Source organism: Vigna unguiculata, chromosome 9 (genome assembly GCF_004118075.2).
Source record: "Vigna unguiculata cultivar IT97K-499-35 chromosome 9, ASM411807v1, whole genome shotgun sequence".
NCBI classification, from domain to species: domain Eukaryota; kingdom Viridiplantae; phylum Streptophyta; class Magnoliopsida; order Fabales; family Fabaceae; genus Vigna; species Vigna unguiculata.
Genome location: NC_040287.1, coordinates 32,945,722 through 32,968,015, shown reverse-complemented (window position 1 = coordinate 32,968,015; position 22,294 = coordinate 32,945,722). Strand labels below are relative to the sequence as shown.

General features: G+C 33.9%; 2 protein-coding genes across 4 annotated transcripts in view; one reads left to right on the top strand and one right to left on the bottom strand.

Moving 5' to 3' along the window:
• Window positions 1-106: 106 nt before the first annotated feature.
• Window positions 107-3,952, bottom strand: LOC114162151 (protein KRTCAP2 homolog). The gene is made up of 5 exons (XM_028045939.1): window positions 3,871-3,952; window positions 2,694-2,852; window positions 2,009-2,060; window positions 1,016-1,082; window positions 107-396 (listed from the first exon to the last, which is right to left on the bottom strand). The coding sequence occupies exons 2-5, from the start codon at window positions 2,847-2,849 to the stop codon at window positions 294-296; spliced, it is 378 nt and encodes a 125-aa protein (XP_027901740.1). The 5' UTR covers window positions 2,850-2,852; window positions 3,871-3,952; the 3' UTR covers window positions 107-293.
• A 3,656-nt stretch (window positions 3,953-7,608) lies between these two features.
• LOC114163107 (protein translocase subunit SECA2, chloroplastic) overlaps window positions 7,609-22,294 on the top strand; it is a 39,459-nt gene continuing 24,773 nt past the window's right edge. For 2 of the 3 annotated variants that reach the window (XM_028047196.1, XM_028047195.1), the window contains exons 1-8: window positions 20,479-20,782; window positions 20,860-21,064; window positions 21,149-21,213; window positions 21,302-21,422; window positions 21,530-21,621; window positions 21,817-21,882; window positions 21,988-22,052; window positions 22,144-22,231. In XM_028047196.1, the coding sequence (XP_027902997.1) occupies window positions 20,618-20,782; window positions 20,860-21,064; window positions 21,149-21,213; window positions 21,302-21,422; window positions 21,530-21,621; window positions 21,817-21,882; window positions 21,988-22,052; window positions 22,144-22,231 (867 nt within the window). In that variant the 5' untranslated portion in view covers window positions 20,479-20,617. Of the gene's footprint in view, window positions 9,295-9,716; window positions 9,773-16,208; window positions 16,479-16,571; window positions 16,809-16,949; window positions 17,070-17,196; window positions 17,326-20,478; window positions 20,783-20,859; window positions 21,065-21,148; window positions 21,214-21,301; window positions 21,423-21,529; window positions 21,622-21,816; window positions 21,883-21,987; window positions 22,053-22,143; window positions 22,232-22,294 lie in introns of those variants that run through there. The other variant, XM_028047197.1, reaches the window with a different exon arrangement.

Genomic DNA, 22,294 nt, shown 5'->3' with positions numbered 1-22,294 from the left:
GCTAAAAATATACATGAAAGTTACATGAAAGTTGGATCCATCAGAAGTTTAAACCCCTCCTAACTCATTATGGTTGCATTATTTGATGAATTAAAAAGCCCACCTGTGAAAAAAATGACTGATCGGTTTATCGTTAGACGCAGATCGTTCAAATTGTATATCATTGAAATTGTACAAAGAAATGTCAAACAAACTTAAAACACTCTTGTAATTTATGATCATACTAGGGTTATAAAACTAATACTACTGGGGAAAATTTTCTAAAGATGCCTTTATAGGAAGCATACATATGCTTAAGCTCTTCCACTTTGCTTTTTAGTCCTGATGTCGCTTGTTGAGACAGAAGACCCAGAAATCTTGTTAACCTCGTACAGCAATCCAGCCGAGAACAGGAAACTGCATTTGTGCAAATATGAAGAACATCACCAACGAGTTCATTAGAAAATATGAAAATGATGCATTTTTAGGGTTTTTAAATACTTAAGGATACACAACTAGCCATTGTGTTGCTAAGTTTGAATATGATTTCCTCTTTACAAGCCAGACCACGATAATGACAATACTTTGCTACACTAGGCCATCATTAATTGCTAATATATTCTTCATAGGAATCCTTTTTGTTTCATTAAAATACGTGTACCCTCTGAAATAGAAACATCCTTATGACATTTTGCAATTTGCAAGCATATATTAAGCAGCTAAAACTAATGCACACTCTCACGAAAGTGGAAAAATATGAAAAGCGATTTTCTCGAAATATGTTAAATAGAACGTGCACATTTCTATTTAAGTAGTTGATCTATCTTTTCTTAATAAAAAAAGCGCCATGCACCAATAAGTTGTTGAGGGCATATGATTAACTAGGCCTTAAGAAGGTTTGCCAGCAATATCCTACTCAATTATCAGCAGTTTGATTATTCTAAGACAAGAGGTACGATTGGCTTTTGAATGTGTCCCCGTCTCATACTCTATTAAATACATCACATAAGGCAAAAGAGGATTGAGAGGAGCATACCATGTAGTGATGCAAACTCGGTGAACAGTGCTTGCAGCAATCAGAGCAACTGCTTCTGCGACTATGACTGAAAAATAAAAATTAACTATCTTCAATTTGCATAAACATAAAACGCAATATTAGAAGTTCTTTCTAGAGATAACAAATCCTTATAGCAATGAGTGACCTAGAGAACAAAATTTGCAGTTCTTCAGCAGCATGTGCCGCTAAAATTGTTATTGCTTAAGACAATGTAAATGAAAAATAATTTCGCCATTAACAAATCAAATATAGATAGATTAATAGAGAAAAAAATTAAGAGTTTAAGATACTTGCGACACTAAATTTTATGGAAAAATCTAGTAATCATACAATTTCTTTTTTTACTTGTGTATGTACTCGAGGGAATAAACTTTTATATACAGTCAACCTTACTATACTAAATTATGAGACCAATGGTACGTAATACTGCAGATGTTCACAGAAAAGGTATCACAATTTATAATATGGTACTTGTCTGGGACAAAACTCTCTTATGACATCTTCGTTTTTTTATAAAGAATTGATATCTATCTTTAGCCTTCTGTAAATGCTGGCATAATCTCGTTTGCCTTCTATAAATATGGCAGAATAATATAATCTGCATATGTAAAACCGTCATGCAGAAAGCTCTCCACAAAATAACAGGCTTGGACTTCTTTTCACAATGAAAGAGTGAACGTGTTATGGCAGAGAAAGGAAAGCCTATCCATAACAGCCTAAAAACCAGGCCCCATGCTGGTAGACTGGCATAAAAACTGGTGGAAACTAATAGTACTAATGTATAAAAGAGTGTACACCAAGTTACTAACAAATAAGCGCCTTAACCTTAAGTAGTATGGCTCAATGTTCAACATCACAACATTGGAAGTTACAAACAGTACTCATTCTGTTAAATTGATTTTAAATTCCTTTACTATAAAATGATATCATTAATCATTAACATTCAAATTTCAAAATTATATGTGTACTTACCAGCACCCCAACCAGTTCTTGCACCAATTGTTTCCTGAAAATTTCCAATGAACTGCAAACACAAATGTAAATACCTTAAATTACCTTGAAAGATTTATCCTTTATGGAATTATTGGAAGAATAATGACTAGAAAATAATTAAGAGAAGCTAGACAGATAAATATAAAAATTCACATGTTTCTCATTAAAATAGGCCACCTTGCTTTTCACAAATTAGAAGGATTGTATAAAACCAGAGAAGTATATGTGCGTCTGTGTGTGAGAGAGAGAGAGAGTGTGTGTACACATAAATGAACATTAACCTACAAACTACAAAGTAACAAAAATAAGTATTTTCCAAAATCTTCTGGCTACATTTTACAAAATGTTCCTTCTCATAAAATTAGGAAGACCCATGCAGTGCAATTTGATGCCTTCTAGAGACAAACCGTTGTACAAGTATGCTTATGAATTATAATGTATGTTCAAATAATAGTATCGAAAGGATGCAATGTAAAAGGAATACGTGGTAAACATTCTTTATTTTCTGATGTCACGAATAGCTATTAATTTCCATTCCTTCTAGCATATGATATTATTATTCAGAAAATAACAATATTATCAGCATATAAAACTTCGAAGTTGAGAAAATGTGCACTGATTGTGACTAAAGAGAAAGAAATCAAGAGACAGGTTCAGAACTCACAGTTAGGAGCACAAGAAATAGGAGGGAGCTGATGAATCCTCCCAGTATAGTGAATAGTTCTGATGATGCTAGTTTCCCACGGTACATTTCTTGAAGTGAGAGAATGACTATGAAAAGAAGAAAGGAATACAGCATGGAACTCCCAGATCCCGCCATGGCCTTCTCATTGCAAGTTAAGCAACAACGAACACAAACAATTGTGAGAATAGCAGAAAAAAAAATTACTATCACCTGTCACTCAGTTGCCAACGGAAATAGCGCATACGTATATATAAACTACCTTATACCAAAATTAAAACAAAGACTTGCCATGTGTCTAGCAGCCACATACCTCTAGAGCTACAAGTATAATCCACTAAAACATATTCTACTAAAAAAATTACTTAAATGTTAACTTTAATTCAAATCAAATCAATCCATGACACAACATTCTTTTCAATAGTATATATACGACAAGTCAAGCTCAATTAGTTTTAAACGATTAAACCACCAAATTTATTTTCAAAGTATTACCTTTACCTTTGATCCTTTCTCTTAAGCACTCCTTAAAGTGTAAATAACTACTTTAGTTCAAGAAGTAAGAAAAATCACGATAAGTAGTATCCTAAATATTAAAAAATCCTAAAATTGATTCTCAAATCCTATTATACATCAACTTAGGACTAAAATATTACTTTAGAAACCACTTGTGCGAGAGGATGATAGTTCAAGGACAACATTGATAGTTTATGCACTTCAAAACATGCAGCATAAGCACATTCTCTTAGCCGAAAGTAAACAAAGAAGCCACTGTGTTCAAGAAGAGTTAAGCTATGATACGAAGAATTCTACTCAACAAACAAGCAAAGCAAAGAGAAGCTTGAATGCCAGATTTCGCTTACAAGCAGCTGAAGCTACGAAGTTCGCGAACAAGAAAAGTCAATAACCTAAGTTCAACGGATCTAACAATGTTATCAAGGCACACAGATCCTAAATGTACAATAACTTCCCAAAAACCCTAACTCCAAGCTACGTAAGCCGAGTTTCATCAAATCCTAACAAAAATTCGCCACTCAAACAAGCAGAACAAAAGCATCAAGGAATTAAAGATCTAATAAATCAATTTATTTCCCTCTAAAACTCGCATTTTTCACAGAAAACCAACAGAGAACGATAGAAGTGAAGACGAAGCGCACACCTCAGATCGGAAGCAGCGGTTTCAGTTCAGATCTCCAGCAACCCGAGATCGTCGTTTTAATGAACGAACGAGACAAATACCCGAGGGCAATTTAGGAATTGGATCCTATATAATCTTCAGCTACCAATTTTTAGTAGCTATTTTTTCCACAAAAATAATATTTGAGTTTTTTTTTTAGGTTTAATTAATTGTATAGTACTCAGTTTGGACTTAGTGTGTCAAATAGGTATCCAGTTTTAAAAAAGTGTCAATTGTATCCAAATTTTTGAAAATTGCTTCAATTAGGTCCCTTTCGGACAAAGTTGACTAATGCCGTTAGTCAACATGCCACGTGTCATACTGTGGTTTTTTTTATTTTTTTTTTAATTTTTTTTTAAAAATGCCACGTGTCAAGTCCCTGTGTGTGACACGTGACATTGTCAGTGTCCGTGTCATTGTAATGCCATGTGTCAGTGTCACTATCAGATGCCATTGTGATAATTTCGATTTAGTCCCCATTTATGTTTTTTCGTTTCAATTTAGTATCTACTTATGTGTATTTGATTCAATTTTGATCTAATAATTTTTAATAATTAAAATATTTTTTAATAAAATTAAAAGTAATTAAGTATAAAAGTTTTAAAAAAATTAAGTATTTGATATTTATATTAAAATTTAGTGGTAAAAGTCATTTTATTAAGTCATTTTTAATAAAAAAAATTAGTATAATATTCATACCAATAGAAATTTTGATTTAAAATTAGTAAAAGATAATATTGTTCTATTTTAAAAAAAAAATTAACAAAACATGAGTACTTAATAAAAAAATAATTAATAAAGTAATACATTAAAAAGTCGTTTTTAATAAAAAAGTATTAGTATAACATTTATACAAATAATAAATTTGGTCTGAAATTGAGAGAAACATTATAAATATTAGTACTTAATTTTGTAAAAATATTTATACTTAATTATTTTTAATCTTATAAAAAATAGATTACAAAAATATTTTAATTATTAAAAAAAATTAGGACAAAATTGAATCAGATACACATACTTATGTACTAAATTGAAACAAAAAAACACATGTGGGGACTAAATCGAAATCAACACAATGACATCTAATAGTGACACTGACACGTGGCATTACAATGCCACATGGCACTGACAATGCCACTTATTACACACAGGGACTTGACACGTGACATTTTTTTTTATACAAATTTTTTAAAAAAATTAAAATTAAAAAAAAATAAAATTAAAAAAAAATCAAAAAAACCACAGATTGACACGTGACACGTTGGCGTTAGTCAACTCGAAAGGGACCTAATTGAAACAATTTTCAAAAGTTGGGATGCAATTTATACTTTTTTAAAACCGAGTACCTATTTGACACACTAACCCCAAACTGAGTACTATACTATTAATTAAACTTTTTTTTTAATATTATATTGTTTCACCGGTCCCCGTGGGTATTGCCCGAACCCGTCCCCGTTTTGACGTGGAATCCCCGCATTGACTGGGTATGGGTATGGGTATGGGGAATCCCCGACTTTTTCAGTTGGGTATGGGGATGGGTATGGGGATGTACATATACCCGCTATAATACCCGTCCCCGCCATATCTTCATTCTCGTTTAAATTATTAAAATATTCACAATTAATCAAGTAACCCATATATATATATTCTATTTTTTATTTCTTTTAATTATTTCATTTGTCATTAAACTCATTCTCATCTCCAATATATTTTTTATCTTATCATAACATTTATGTAATTATGTTAAAATAATGTATGTTAATAAAAAAAATTATGCCTTACATTTGAATATTTATACTATTTTTTAATATTTTTATTTATTATAAATTTTCCTTTCACATGAGAATGTTTATACTCTCAATTTAAGGTAATATAAAAAATTCTTTACTTATTATTATTATTATTATTAATTTTTGTTTAATTTGAAGAACTCTTTTGTTTCATTAAAGTAATTTTCGTTATTTTTCAACCATTAAGTATATATGTTGATATTTGAAAAGTTTTCTTAGTTCTCTGAGATATTTTTCGTCTTATCATACCTTAGTTATACATTTGATTTCCTTTGTGTGATTTTTTTCGATCGTCTCTCAAATTATTTCTAAAACACACATTTGTTAGTTTTTTAATATTTTTATTTATTGTTTTTATTTTCATCATGTAGAATAATATATCATAATGTAATTGTTTCACTTTAAATTCTGTTTGAAGTGGTTAAAATTATATATATATATATATATATATATATATATATATATATATATATATATATATATATATATATATATATATAATGATATTTAGGAATAGTATATGATAATTCACTACAAGAAAAAATGAAATGGTGACTGATTTAGTCAGTAACCCATATCAGTCACTATTTTTCGTCATTGGTGGTAGTAGTTGATTTATTGTCTAAATTAGTGACTGATTCAATGATCGAATCGGTACTTGATTTAGTGACCAATTTAATTACTAATTTATTTGTAATTTAATGATAAATTTTTTGGTCACTAATGATATTTCTATTTATTTTTAACCACTTCAAACATAATTTAATAATTAGTTCTCTAAGGTTTTTTCATTTTATCATACCTTAATTATACATTTGATTTCCTTTGTGCGATTTCTTTCGATAGTCTCTCAAATTATTTCTAAAACACACATTTGTTAGTTTTTTAATATTTTTATTTATTGTTTATTTTCATCATGTAGAATAAAATATTTCGATATATTCTATCTAATTATTTGTTATTTTATAACTCACTATTAATCATACTGTAATTTTTTTTACTTTAATTGTATAAATAACTTTTATTTACTACAATATAAAAATTTAATGTAATTTCTATGAATATTTTTTTGTCACTATGCAACATATATTGAAGTTCAAAAGATACAAAATCTATGTCAAAATTTTATTATTATGTTTATTATTTGTTTTTTGTGTTATTTTGATCAAGTGATGTATTATAACTTTTTATTAGTGTATAAAAAAGAGATTCATTATAATTTAAAAAATTGAAGTAAACAAATATTTAAAATATATTTTAATTTGAATATTTGTTCTTTGTGTCATTTTGATCAAGTGATATATTATAACTTTTATTAGTGTATAAAAAAAAGATTCATTAGAATTTAAAAAATTGAAGTAAACAAACATTTAAAATATATTTTAATTTGAATATTTGTTTTCCTTTTATACTTTTTTGAAATATTTTTTAATTTTATCAACTAAGTTCATTAATGTTGTAGATTGCAAATTTAATAAATGTTTTGGTTCACATGAAATTTTATTTGGTATTCTAATATAAAATATAAACAATTATAATTTATTTTAATGTATTTGGCATCGAAGAAAATCCTCCTAATATTAAATATTTCATAATATTATGTTTTCTTTACCGTAATTTTTTTTTCTTTTATAAAAATTAATATTGAAGTAGTTAGAACATGGGTACGGGTATGGGTACGAGATTATACCCGTTACTCGGTGGAGATGGGGATGGGAAAAAAGTTTGATACCCGTTGGGTTTGGATATGGAAATGAGGATGAATTTTTTATGCGGGGATGGGTATGGGATAGTGAAACCCGTCCCCGCCCCGTCCCGTTGCCATCCCTACACCTGAGTCAGGTCAACAGGTAACGTGAAACTGTAGTTTGTGATAATAAATGCATATATAAACGTAAAAAATAAAAAACAGAACCCGCATAAGAAACGACACCGTTTTAAAACAATTAGTTTCGGGTCTTGTAACTAAGTTACTAACTTCGCTTACCACCGCCGGCAATGGAGCTGCCGGAGTGCCCAGTGTGCCTTCAATCCTTCGACGACCGCGACGCAATTCCTCGGGTCTTATCATGTGGACACTCGGTTTGCGAAGTTTGTCTCGTGGAGCTTCCGCAGCGGTACCCGGATACTATTCGGTGCCCCGCTTGCACCCAACTCGTGAAGTATCCTTCTCAACAAGGCCCTTCTTCTCTTCCCAAAAACATCGACCTCCTCAGACTCTCGCTCCAACACTTCCCTTCTTCTTCTAATCGTTCCCACAACAAACGGTCCACGGTCAATTCTGGTTACGATCACTCTTCGTTCTGGTCCCCTGAGTTCTATGATGCATGGAAGAATTGGATTCTTCCGCGCGACGCTGTTTTAACTGACGATCATTGTCATGGCCGGTTCAGTTCGTCCAAGGGTAGGGTTTGTTTCGGAGTTAACCGCTGCGTGAGTCTCGCTCCGATTGTTTGTTTCTCTCCTGGGAATGACTCTAAGTTTAGGTTTAGTTATGTTGCATGGGTGATTAAGTGTTTGGAGGGGATGAGCGAGGCTGCGAGAGAGGAGTTAGCATGGATTCTTGAAGCTTCCGTGAGGCAGAGTAGGGTGTGTAGGGTTTTTGGGTTGTGGAGTGAAGGGGTGGAGGGACCTCTGTATATGGTGTTTGAGAGGCAAAGTGGTAATCTTTTAGACAAGTTTGGTGAATTGAGAAATGGATTTGTTGGTGGGAATGAGGGTGGTTTGGAGTTGGACACTGGTGGGATTTTTAGTTTTTTAACGATTGGGAGGGGTATATGTGAAGCTGTGCTTTCTTTGCATTTGGAAGGTTTGGTTGCTGGTTGTTTAGGGCTTTCTTGTTTCTCTTTTGATGAGCTCGGTGGGATTTGTGTTGATTTGAATGAGGTATTGGGAATGGGAAGGCGGTTGCACGCTGTTTTCAGTAAACATGAGAAAGAAGCAATGTCTAAAGATTGCTTGGAAAATGAGATTTTTGTAAGTCCTGAGGTTTTGTATGAGTTGTTGCACAAGAGGAGATCTGGTCCTGATGGTGGGCGTTTCAGATATCCAATAGGGTATGGCTCAGATGTATGGTCATTGGCCCGTGTACTGTTGTGGCTTCTTATTGGAAATGTGCTGCCTCGGAATACCTTGGAAATGAATGAAGAGAGTGATGGTGATAGCACAGCTAGTTATGTGTGTTGGGTGGAGAAAGTTAGTTCTGTTTTGGAAGACAAACTAGGCTCTGAGTATCTGTCACTGGGGAAGACTCTTTGCAAATGTTTGGACGTCAATCCAGGAAACCGTCCAGATGTGGTAGATGTAAGGAAGTGCATTCAGGATATGTTAGTCAAACCTCAATTTGAAATTCTGGGCAACTTAGAGGTCACCATAAGTAAGGACAGTACAGGTCGCTGTTTGGTTCTAGGGGAGCTGTCTCTGTTGCCTAAGGAATGGTCTGACGAACCAAGAGAGTTTGAGTTGCGGGAGAAACAAATTGGTGGTCAACCAAATTTTGCTCAAGATGGCCAAGACAAGTCTGATGAGGACTCTGCTGCTGGTTTATCTGGGGGATTGACTGAACTCAAACATCTGCGAGGCCATCTTGATTTTGTCAGTGGATTGGCTGTTGGAGGTCTGAATTCTAAGTTTATGTTCAATGTTATTTCTACTAATCATATCTCGTGATATCATTCTTTGAATGTTTGAGTGACAATATCCTTAAGACTAGTTATGGGTGATGAATAAGTTATCTAATAATTGACACATGGCATGGGTTGGATCCTTTGAAGGCCAGTTGAATGTGAGGCTTTTCAATTGATTTGGTCATAGTTTCTCATGCTTTCTGTGCATTGCATTAATATAGTTTGAAACCACATGGTTTAATGAAACTTATAAACTAAGCTCTCATTCAGTATCTGGATATAGGCTGCTTCATCTATACAATTATGCATGGTCAGAGTTTCATTTGTACTCTTCTAATCTGTAAGAAGATGTGGTGATTATGCAATGCAAAATTATATTTCGTTCTAAATGAGTATTTGTTTAGTTTTGCAGGTGGGTATTTGTTCAGCTCCTCATTTGACAAAACTGTTTGCGTATGGTCCTTGAAGGTAACAATTTTAAAACAAAATGATGTGTCACATTCTACTCGGCACATTCCAAATAGCATGATCTCATTTATAATCTTCGCATGAGGATCCCTTCATTATTGTTTCAGTAAATGCGGCAGAATTAGAAAAATTCTTCGATATTTTCTGATAAATAGTTCTTCAAGGTTCTTTCCTCCCTTGACTCCATTAGTAGATACCTTCTGATAAATATTCAGTGATAATATTAATAGCTAAATAAATAAGAGAAGAGAGAGGAAAATGATTGGGATATATTTTTTTTTCCACTTGTGATTTGCTGGCTTCCTTTTTAATGTCAAAATCTAAAACTTGCATACACAGCCTAACTAAGAAGGTCTACTCAAGTGGAGTTTCAATATTAGAATTCTATATTAGAATTCTATTTTATAAGACAAATTGCTTCTGGAATACTTCCTTCAGATGCTCGTAGACTCTTCCTACCTTGTGCTATGTAGAATTGTTGCATTCTTTGTCTTACGTGGATAGATAAAAAGTACCATCTTGGATGCTAGATTGTTATGCAACATCAAAGCATGATTTATGATAATCAAATATAGTGAAACTAGGTTTGAGATTAATCTCCCTTGTGTAGAAAATATACATATGGGCTGTATTTATAATAAAGAAAATATGGGCTAAGCCCAAAATACATATGAAGAATAATAACAATAGAAACAAAAAATAAGATATTAATGATATCTTAACACTCCCCCTCAAGCTGGTGCATACAAATCGTATGTACCAAGCTTGTTACAAATATAACTAATTCTTGATCCTCGTAAAAACTTAGTGAAAATATATGTTAACTGATCATTTGAGTTAACAAACTCAGTCTTGATATCCTCAAACATAATCTTTTCTCGAATGAAATGACAGTCAATCTCAATGTGTTTAGTCCTCTCATGAAACACATTATTAGAACTGATATGAAGAGTAGCTTGATTATCCCATATAAGTGTTATTTGATTAACGTCTCCAAACTATAACTCTTTGAGCAACAACTTAAGCCAAACAAGCTCACAAGTGGCTGAAGTCATGACTTTATATTCTGCTTCTGCACTACACCTTGCCACAACACTTTGTTTCTCGCTTTTCTAAGACATCAAGTTACCTCCAATGGAGACACAATATATGTATATAGACCTTCCATCAGAAGGAGATTCTGCCCAATCAACATTTGAATAATAAACAACTCTTGTATGTTATTAGAACCATATAACAATCATTTTCCAAGAGATCCTTTAATGTACTTCAGTATACGAATGACTGCATTCCAATGATCTTCGCACGGAGAATTAAGAAATTGGCTTACCACACTGACTGCAAAGAAAATGTCAGGACAAATAACTGTAAGATAATTCAATTTCCCAACTAATCTTCTATATTGTTCGGGATCTGACATAGGCTTCCCCTGATTTGATAGAAGTTTAGTATTGGGATCCATGGGTGTGTCAACAGATTTTGAACTCAATAACCCAATTTCTTCCAAAATATCTCGTGCATACTTCCTTTGAGAAATAACAATACCATCTTTGTTGGACTGTGCCACCTCAATACCCAAGAAATATCTGAGTTTTCCAAGATCTTTAGTTTGAAAATGATCACAAAGATGTTGTTTCATCTAAGAGATGCCATGGTTATCACTGTCGGTAAGAACGATGTCATCAATATACACTATCAAGTAGACACATCCAACACTTGAGTGACGATAAAAAACTGAATGATTTGCCTCACACCGAGTCATACAAAATTGTTGAACAACATTGCTAAATTTTCCAAAGCAGGCCCTTGGAGACTGTTTTAGGCCATATAAAGATTTGCGAATACGACATACCAACCCAGAAGACTACTCCTAAGCAACAAACCCAGGAGGTTGCTCCATATAAATCTCTTCTTGCAAATCGCCATTGAGGAATGCGTTTTAACGTCTAGTTGATAAAGAGGCCACTTTTGAAGAGCCGCCATGGCAATAAATAAACAAACAGAAGCCATCTTCACTACTGGAGAAAAAGTATCACCATAATCCAACCCAAAAATTTGGGTGTAACCTTTGGCCACAAGACGTCCTTTGAGATGATCAATAGTACTATCAGGTCCAACTTTAATAGCAAAATTCCACCTACAACCAACAACAGATTTTCCAGATGGTAATGGAAAAAACTCCTAAGTTCCACTATTATGAAGAACACTCAGTTCATCGAGCATGGTCTTACACCAACCAGGATGGGCTAAGGCATGAACAAATTTAGGAATGGTCACAGAAGAAATAGACGAAAGACAGGCATAAAAAGGTTAAGACAATCTATGGTAACTTAAAGCAATATAATGAGGAGAAAGATTACGTGTGTAGAACAAATACCTTTTCTGAGGGCGATTGGAAGGTCACTCGGTGGAAGGGGAGACTTAGTTGTCGGATTCGGAAGAGACACACTAGTTGGCACTTGAGGTGAGTCACTTGCTTGTTGTTGAGGACAATGGCAGCGACTATAAACTTGAAGAGGTAGTGGAGCAAAAACTGATGGCCTACAAGGCACACCTGGAAGAACACAAATCATAGGAATATTGACGGGACTAGGAAAATCGACGGTATTAGATGGAGACTCAGTGGAATGAGAAGAACTTTTATAGTAAAAGGAAGACTCATTGAAGGTGACGACATATGCACAAACAAAATAGTTGTATCCTTTTTGGGATCGCGTAAACCCTTAAAAAATACATTTGTGTGATCGAGAAGATAATTTATCAAGCCCAGGACTAAAATTGTGCACAAAACATGTAAATCCAAAAACCTTGAGAGGTAAGGGATGAAGAGGTCCATGAGGAAATAAAATAGAATGAAGTATGTTGTTATTTAAAACTGAAGAAGACATGCGATTAATAAAATAACAGGCGGTAAGAACAACATCACCCCACACCATGAATTAAAAGAGTGTGAGTTGTTCAATAAGATGTCTATTTTTCCGTTTAGCCACCCCATTTTGTTGAGGTGTATATGCGCAAGAAGTTTGATGCAGAATGCCACACAAAGCCATAAATTGTTTAAAAGAATTGGAAAGATATTCATGACCATTATCACTTCGCAAAATTTTAATAGGAACACCAAATTGAGTTTCAATTTCATTAAAAAAAGATTGAAAGATATGAAATAATTCAGAACGACTTTTCATTAAAAATAAGGTTAAAATACTCCGATAGTCCTCATTTTGGTTTAGAAATCTCAAATTGGTCCTCGAATTTTAATTAATCTCAATTTCGTCCTCATTTTTGTAAATGTGTTTTAAATCAACCCAATCGTTAACAGTGTTAAAATTTTTAACGTTAACTTCATTTTAATTTTCTGACATGGCTTTATGCATTATTTTGAGGACTGAAAAATGGGTGTGTGGACCCTGATAATTAAAATAAGCACAATCCTTGAAACCCTAAATTACTGAATTAGGGATTGGAATTGGGTGGTGAAGGTAGTGAATGCGATTTTCACTGCACCATGAAAAAAAATTGCAGCCAACAACTTCTTCACTTCCACCCTGTCCAACGAAAAATCAACACCACCAATTACATACCAATTACAAAATTAGGTTTTCCAAAATCAAAATACGAAAAAAAACGTCCACCAAAACAACAAATTTCATAACTTGAACTTTCGGCAACCCCAAAAATTTCTCCCCATGTTCTTAGGAGTTCTAGCAGTTCTCGTGATTGCCTTTTCACCGCAATAGCAAACAGGTGTTAAATCGAACCTCCTCACCGCACCTCCATGAGAAGAAACGTTGGAATCTTTCATTTCCCAACCATTGCAAGTGCAGGACGAGCAAGAACGAAAGAGAGACATTACCAATCTTACCAAATCAGAACGCAGGAGACAACTTCACCTCACCCTTTTCAAACCCTAAGCTTCAAAAGTTATGAACTTTTTAAAAGAGAAACCAAGAACACATGTTCCAAAACAACTGAATGACACGTCACAGGAATAAACGCTGTTTGTGAACTGATAACGGAAATGGTTGATTTAAAACACATTTACAAAAATGAGGACGAAATTGAGATCAATTAAAATTCGAGAACCAATTTGAGATTTCTGAACCAAAACGAGGATCATCGGAGTATTTTAACCGAAAAATAACTAAGTACATCGTGAATAATCATCAATAAAAGTAACAAAGTATTGAAAACCTAGACTAGATGCAACATGACTATGTCCCCAAATGTTAGAGTGAACTAAGGCAAAAGGGGACGAAGCACTGTGCGCGACACTACGAGGAAAAGAACTACAATTATGCTTGCCTAACTGACATGACTCACACACCAACTTGGACAACTTGGAGAAGCCAGGAACAAGTTGCTGCAACTTGGCAAGACTAGGATGGCCTAACTGAGCATGAAGAAGAAGAGGTAGAGACTCCATGATTGCGCCAACATGAGAAGAAGGGCAGAGATGATAAAGTCTGTGGGACTCACATCCGGTGCCAATCACCTGTCTCGAACTCCGGTCCTGTAAACAAACAGAAGATTGGGTAAAGGAAATAACACAATCAAGAGGTCAAGTTAGATGACTAGTGGATAATAAGTTAAAAGGAGATCCAGGGACATAAAGAACATTATCAATGGATAAAAAAGGAAAAAGATCGACAGTCCCAACACCATCTAAAACACGAGTCCCATTAGCCATTGTAATAGAGGGTAAATTATTCAGAGAGGACAAAAAGGAAAACAAAGATTTCTTACCAGTAATGTGATCGGTGGCACCTGAGTCGAACACCCAGGGACCAACAAACATAGATTGAGTCAGACCAGCAAAAGATGTACCTGTGTGGACAACAGAAGCTGTGGAACTAGAAAGCTTACAATCCTCACTCCATTTGAGAAATTCATTGAAGAGAGCAGATTTGTCGGTGGTGGAAACAAATGAATGAGGATCCACAGGAGATGGTTGTGACGGAGGATCACTGTGAACAACAGCAGCAGATCGAGGAGGATGACCATGTAAAACATAACACCGATCAATTTTGTGGCCAAACTTGTCACAATGATCACACTTGTGACGCCCTTTTTTCGGTCTTGCATGAGTGATGGCGATCATCACGTAGAGATACCAAAGCAGAGGAATCATTGGCATGGACAGGTGGATCAGCAGAAGGTTGACAAGGCACACGCAAAAGGGTAGAACAAGTAGAGGTAAAATTGGGTATAACAGTAAAACCCAAAATATGATCACAGACATAGAAATATTTTTCAGGAAGTCCGTGTAACATCACAACCATGAAAAAATGTGATTGTTGCTCGATTTCTTCAGTAGAAGTAGAGGCAGGAGGTAATACTTCACAAAATTCATGAAAAAGATCATTCACCTTACCCACATAATCTGCCACAGTCGAGAAGCAACAACATTAAGCAGGTCATGACAAACACCATATAGACGTTGAATGTCATTGGTGTACAGTAATTTGGCATGTTCCAGACTTCATAAAATGCACCGTAGGCACTAAACAGTGGTTTCAAAGAAGTGTAAATCGTATTCTTGAGAACCATGCATAAATCAGCATCAATTCTCTTCCAACGAGGAAACTTAGTGGGATCAACATCAATCACTTTGAGGATGATCAAGATACCCTTGACTCTCAAGCCAAAGTTTAACGTCGAATGCCCATGTCGAATAATTCTTGCCATCTAACTTATCAATGGGCAAGTGCACATTAACATTTGGGGGGAAAACGGACGAATCAGACATGGAGACAACGAAAGTGGACAAAGCAGCAACAAAAGACGCTATGGAGGGGAGAGAGAAAGCCTAAAAATTGAAAGTGCGCCAAAGGAAACACGTAGCCCATATCTGGAAAGCCGAGGATGAGGCGAGTGCAGTAGTGGTGATTGGCACCGGAAATGACTATGCATGCGTCGCCACCGCGGTGGAAGCAGACAACGGCTAAAACATTTGGACGGCGTGGGACCTCCGATGACCGTGAAACCAACGGCGTTGAGGTTGCTTGGCCGAGACGATCACAACCATGTGGTCGCCGGTCGAAACTGGATCTCCGGTGACGGCGGACGGCGGCCGACGACCGTGGAAGGCGGTGCTGGCAGTGGATCAATGACAGAGGTGAAAAAGAAATCCTTAGGCTCTAGATACCAAATTAAATATAGTGAAACTAGGTTTGAGATTAATCTCCTTGTGTAGAAATACACATAGGGACTGTATTTATAATAAAGAAAATATGGTCTAAGCCCAAAATACATATGATGAATAATAACTATAGAAACAGAAAATAAGATATTAATGATATCTTAACAATGATGATTACAAAGTTTGAAGGGCCGCGATATTTTCTATAGATTACTGTGGTTGTTATTGTACAAGCTGTTTCACGGACTTTCAGATTCAGATATAATGAGATTTTCTCATTTAGTATAATTTATGTAGGACCTTTCTCCTTTACACAGATTTAGTGGTCATGAGAATAAAATCATGGCCCTAGTTTGTGTAGATGGAAAAGAACCATTGTGCATAAGTGGTGACAGTGGAGGGGGCATATTTATTTGGGGAACTGCCCCTTTTAGGCGAGATCCCTTAAGGAAATGGTATGAGAAGCAGGATTGGCGTTTTAGTGGTATCCACTCCTTGGCTGTTTCCAAAAATTATTCTCTTTACACCGGAAGCGGAGATAGAACAATAAAAGCTTGGTCATTAGAGGTGAGTCTTTAACTTTCTTTGATTACTTATTTGCTGCCTAAAATTGAAACTTCATTGGTCAATGATTCTTTGGGTTTCTATAACTTTTCTCAGGATGAAACTTTGATATGCACAATGACTGGTCATAAATCTGTAGTTTCCACACTTGCTATTTGTGATGAGGTTCTTTACAGTGGTAGTTGGGATGGTACAGTTCGGTTGTGGAGTCTAAATGACCACTGTCCATTGACAGTTCTGGGGGAAGATAGGATTGCAGATATGCACTCTATCCTGGCTATTACTGTAGATAGGCATTTGCTTGTTGCAGCACATGAGAATGGATGCATAAAGGTTTCTTATTTTTCCATATTTTACCCTTTTGAAGATTAATGGTGAATTTTGTAGCCCAATTGAAGTCAAATATGGACTTGACCCATACAATTAACTCCTGTCAATATTGTTTAAGATCTCTTTTATCATTTGTTTGTTTAGGTCTGGAGGAATGATGTGTTCATGAAGTCCAAAACATTGCATAACGGAGCCATTTTTGCAATGAGTATGCAGGGAAAATGTCTTTACACAGGAGGTTCGGACACAAATGTTAATATACAGGTAGAAATGCAACATCTTGTGCTCTGTCTTGGAAATTACAAGGCAATTTGCTCAGCTTATAATATTTTATTTAATATTGTTTATTCAAATACCCTAGAAATTCATTATAGAATTTGGTGAATTGTAGGAATTATCTGGAGACGAATTTGAACTGGATGTCAAACCATATGGATCCATTCCATACCGTTCTACTGTTACAACTATATTATACAGCCAAGGAAAACTGTACGTCGGATATACTGACAAGTCTATTAAGGTATTCATTCACTTCATCCAATTATTTTAATTTTTAAATTCAGGCCTCGATGAAGTGTATTAAGAGAGCTAATTTAAGTGTTGCTTTAATAAAATATTTTATATAAAAGAAGTCACAGCTCACAGCCCGTAAATTTTGTTCATTTTTAATAACACATTTCCCCTTGCACTTGCTTATTTGTCTTTCTAAATGGAAAAGAGAGAATAATTCAACCTGGAGCCATTTAGAGATTGCTCTTTTCTCCCCATTCAATAGAAGAGAGTGCTTATTGTAAACCATACCAATTGAATTCTATAGGCAGATATGATCAACCAGGAAATATTGTCCTTTTCACATCTCAATTATTTGGCAACATGACTTCTTATCGTGTTCTAAAAGGAGAGTCGATGTTTGACAAACATCTATGGAGTGCAAGACACTACCAGCTGATATAATGGTTGACTTGTTATCACTGCATTTGTCTTTTTATTATGCTTGTGAATTTTTAACACTCAACAGCTATTGTTGATTTGGTTCCTCCAGGTTTATCAGTAAATAGTAAGAGTTAGTTGTGTGCATCTGCTCAACTCATGGTTTGGCTGCTCAAGTTGCAGCAATTTTTTTTATCTTAAATTATGCATCATCCTTGTGATGCTAGGTTTTGGAGTGACATTTTCGACATAGATACAGATAGTATGATCCAAGTGATACGGAAAGGTGTTCTGTACATATTTTACACTATTTCTTTCTCGGGCTTGATGCTTGAGGTTTGTATCTAATTTGAAACTGTTGCGGTGTATACTTAATGTAATACACCATAGTAAATAACTCGGTTCAGATTCAGGATACATGCCAAGTTTCAGTGCAGATTTTTGCGCCAGTTAGTTCTACTTTTTCTTTTTCCTTTTTTGGTACAAAATGATTTCGCCTTGTTGGTTTTTATAAATGTTTTCATCATTCATTGAAAAGGGAGATTTAATGGAGGAAGCAATTTTCAATAAAAATTTTACATAATCAATTACATCTCATGATTATCTCATTTTGCAACATACATATTCACCCTTTACAATTAACCGTATTAATTGATTTTTGTCTTCATTATAAAACAAAAAACAAACAAAATTCAAGAGGTAAAAGTTTATTTAACTGAAACCTGTTACTTTAGTTTTCTTATTTAAACTAAATACATTTTAAATACACATTGGCCTTTAATGTTGGACAGAGGACATGTTAATCAATCAAAGGAGTAGATGAAGAATTTTGGAGACCTAAAATAAATTTAAAAAATAAGATATTTTATTTAAATTTATTAAATTGTAAAATTTAATTTTATTTAATATTTTTATTTTAATAAATTAGATGATAAGAGTAATTCGATTAAGTTTTAAAAAAAAAAATTAATCACTATCATGACTTATTCTCATTAGTTACTTATCTTTTTCCATTGGTTTTTTTATTTATATTTATATTGATATTACCTTGTCTATTCAAAAAGCACACTCACTTGTATTTTTTAGTTTAATTTTCTTATCTATTTTTATGATGCAATTAGTCTTAACTTTTATCTTTCTTTTGGATTTTTAAATAATTTGATTCAATTTTTTTAGTTGACATATCTATAAGTTTTTTTATTTAATAAAAAATTATAATATATAAAATATTATTAAAAATAATTATATAAATAAAATGAATTAAAATAATAAAATCTCATCTTAATTGTCAATAAAATATACTTGATCGTAGACTTATAATATCTTAAAAGTCTGAAATTTTTTCTCCCTCTTAAACTTAAACTATTTCATAAACATGCAAAGTACGTATTTCTAATCTAATACTGTTGGACCATGGACAGTAAACATGTCTGCACAAGCCCTTTGCCTATGCCACGCACACACAACTGTATAGCACGTGTACACCTTCTTCAGTCATGCACGGTTACACCTCTTTGGCACAAATCATCAAACACACAAAATACAATTATATGGAAGATGTGAACACAGATAGAGAAAACAAAAAGAGGACCTTTCTCACGAACCCTAGTGAAAGAATACAAAACTATTTATACTGTCTTGTTAGTTGAGTAAAATTACTATATAAAAAATTACGTAGAGATAAAAAAATAAAAATTGAAGTAAAAGAAAGATAAAAGATGGAAATGAAATCAAAATTAAAGTCATGTAAAGATAAAACAAAAAATAAAATCAAAATTAAAGTCACATAAAAATAAAAAAAAAAGAAAATTAAAATTAAAATCACCAAGATAAAAAAGAAAATAGAATCAATTTGATTATAAGAAAATAAATATTTTTTTCTAAACAAAATTATGATTTATTGAAAAAATATTTTAATTTATTAAATATAATTTTCAATACTAATGACACTAAAAAAATTTAATTATTTTTTTAAACATAAATTTATAATTAATTTACTAAAAATATATTAGTACCAAATTTATTTTTAAGACATTTTTAAATCTTAAATATAAATTTATAATTAATTTAATAAAAATATATTAATACTAATAATTGTTTTAAAACACCTTTTCTTAAACACAATTTTATAATTAATTTAAAAGAAAAATATTAGTACTGATTGAAACCTATATTTTCTTTAACATAACATTATTTATAATTAACCATGTTAATTAACTTAAAAATCAAACTTAAAAATGAAACTAATTAAAATCGGTTATTTGCTTTCTTTTCTTTTATTTGAAACAAAATATAAAACAGTCTACCCGTTTCATTCCGATACTTTAACTATTCAAAATAAAATATTTAAATTTGTTAACTTTTAATAAAAATTGAAATTGATTTTTTTTTTTAATTTTGGACTAATTGAATTTTTATCTTAAAAAAATACATAAATTTAATTATTTTAACCAATTTTATTAAGTTTAAATCTACAATATTTAAAAATAAAGAATTAAATGATCCAAAATTTAAAAAAAGAATTAAATTAAATTTTTACTAAAAATTAACAAAAAAAATATTAAACCCAAAATAATATAAAGTGTGGAAAGACTTTACGATATTACAAATTGTGAATGGGATATTCATCGAGTTTTGATATAATTATATTCTCGTAGGAACATTTTCCATGATAACAATTTACGATGAATAAAATAAAAAGTAAAGTATAAGGACAAAAGCACATTTAAAATTAAACTGATTTTACAATTCAAAAATGCCACAGCGTTTGTTTCTCCGTCACCGGAGTCCTCTGAGCAGTAATAAACACCACTGAAGAAAACCATCGTATCCAAGCTCATTTGCATACGCGCTATTGAAGTTGGAAGCACTAACACACCTTTATGGCCGCGCTCACGTATCCACCTTTCTTCGCCCTTCAGAGAATCACTTCCACCGATGCCAACGCCAACGCTTTCTTCGTTCGCTCGCGTCCTTCTGTTCCGCCCTGGCCTCGCCTGCGACGACGTCGTTGCGCACCCGCTCTCGTCGCCGTTGCCTCCGTTAAGGTGTGTTTCACCTCAGCGCCCGCTACCTGTTCGACGAATTGCCTTAGTTACTTCTCACATCACTTTCTTACTTGTAGGAAAATCTCGGTCGTGTTCAAAAGCGTTTCACCGACTTAACGAGCTTGAACTATTGGGTTGTTCGCGACTACTACCGTCTCGTGAACTCCGTCAACGCCTTCGAGCCTCAGATTCAGGTGCTCTCCGATGAACAGCTGGCCGGGAAGACCTCCGAGTTTCGCCGCCGGCTCGCGCGAGGGGCTACGCTTGCTGACATTCAAGCTGGTTCGCTACTCCTCTATGCTGTTGCGTCATTGCTGGATTTGTCTCTGAACTGTGTTTATGATTGAATCGTAATTAATGTTTCAGAGGCGTTCGCTGTTGTTCGTGAAGCTGCATGGAGAAAACTTAGAATGCGCCATTTCGATGTTCAGGTCTCATTCTATCATTGACTTGCATGTGTATATCTCTTGTGTTGTGCTTTTTTGCATGTCACTGAATGATGAGTATTGTTGATGTTAGATTATTGGTGGGGCAGTGCTGCATGATGGGTCCATTGCTGAGATGAAAACCGGGGAGGGTAAAACCTTGGTTTCCACACTAGCTGCTTATCTAAATGCCCTGACCTCTGAGGGTGTTCATGGTATGTGTTACTGCCAACAGTCCAAAAGCTAGCTTGGGGAGTTTCTTCAGGTGCCAGCACTTGACTTTTCGAAAAGTAAATTTCTCTAATTCTTGATCTCTTTGCAGTGGTAACTGTTAACGATTATTTAGCTCAGCGTGACGCCGAATGGATGGGACGCGTTCATCGTTTCTTAGGTCTATCTGTTGGTCTTATTCAGGTAATTTTTCTCTGCAGGTGGTAAAATTTGTTTTCATCTGCTATGTGTTTGGTGATGAGATAGATAAGAGCACATGTTTACGGATATAACGTACGAATGGGCTGGCTCTAGCAATGAAGTTTTTTATTAATTAATTTGTGAAAACGCACTGCAAAACCTTCTTTTAACTTGGTTATCTGATGTTTGCATGCACAGAGAGGAATGAATGCTGAAGAACGAAGAATCAACTACAGATGTGATATAACATATACCAATAATTCGGTAATTACACTTATCAGTTACTTATAGTGTTTCCTTTTTGCTGTACATTTATATTTTTACTTATATTATTTTCTTTTCTTCCTTTTTATCCTTTTCTTACCTTAGGAGCTTGGATTTGATTACCTGCGAGATAATCTGGCTGGAAATCGTGACCAGCTTGTAATGAGATGGTAGCTTGTATTACTTGGGTAGAACCAAGTTATTTTCTTCTTTTGGTTTGGAATATGTTTTGTTACAAGTGACTATTATACGTGAAAACAGGCCAAAGCCCTTTCATTTTGGAATCGTTGATGAAGTGGATTCTGTCTTGATAGACGAGGGAAGAAATCCTTTGTTAATCAGTGGTGAGGTAGGCTTAACATAATTTTTAATTTTGCTTCTTGTGGTCTGCTAAATCATTATCATCCCGTTC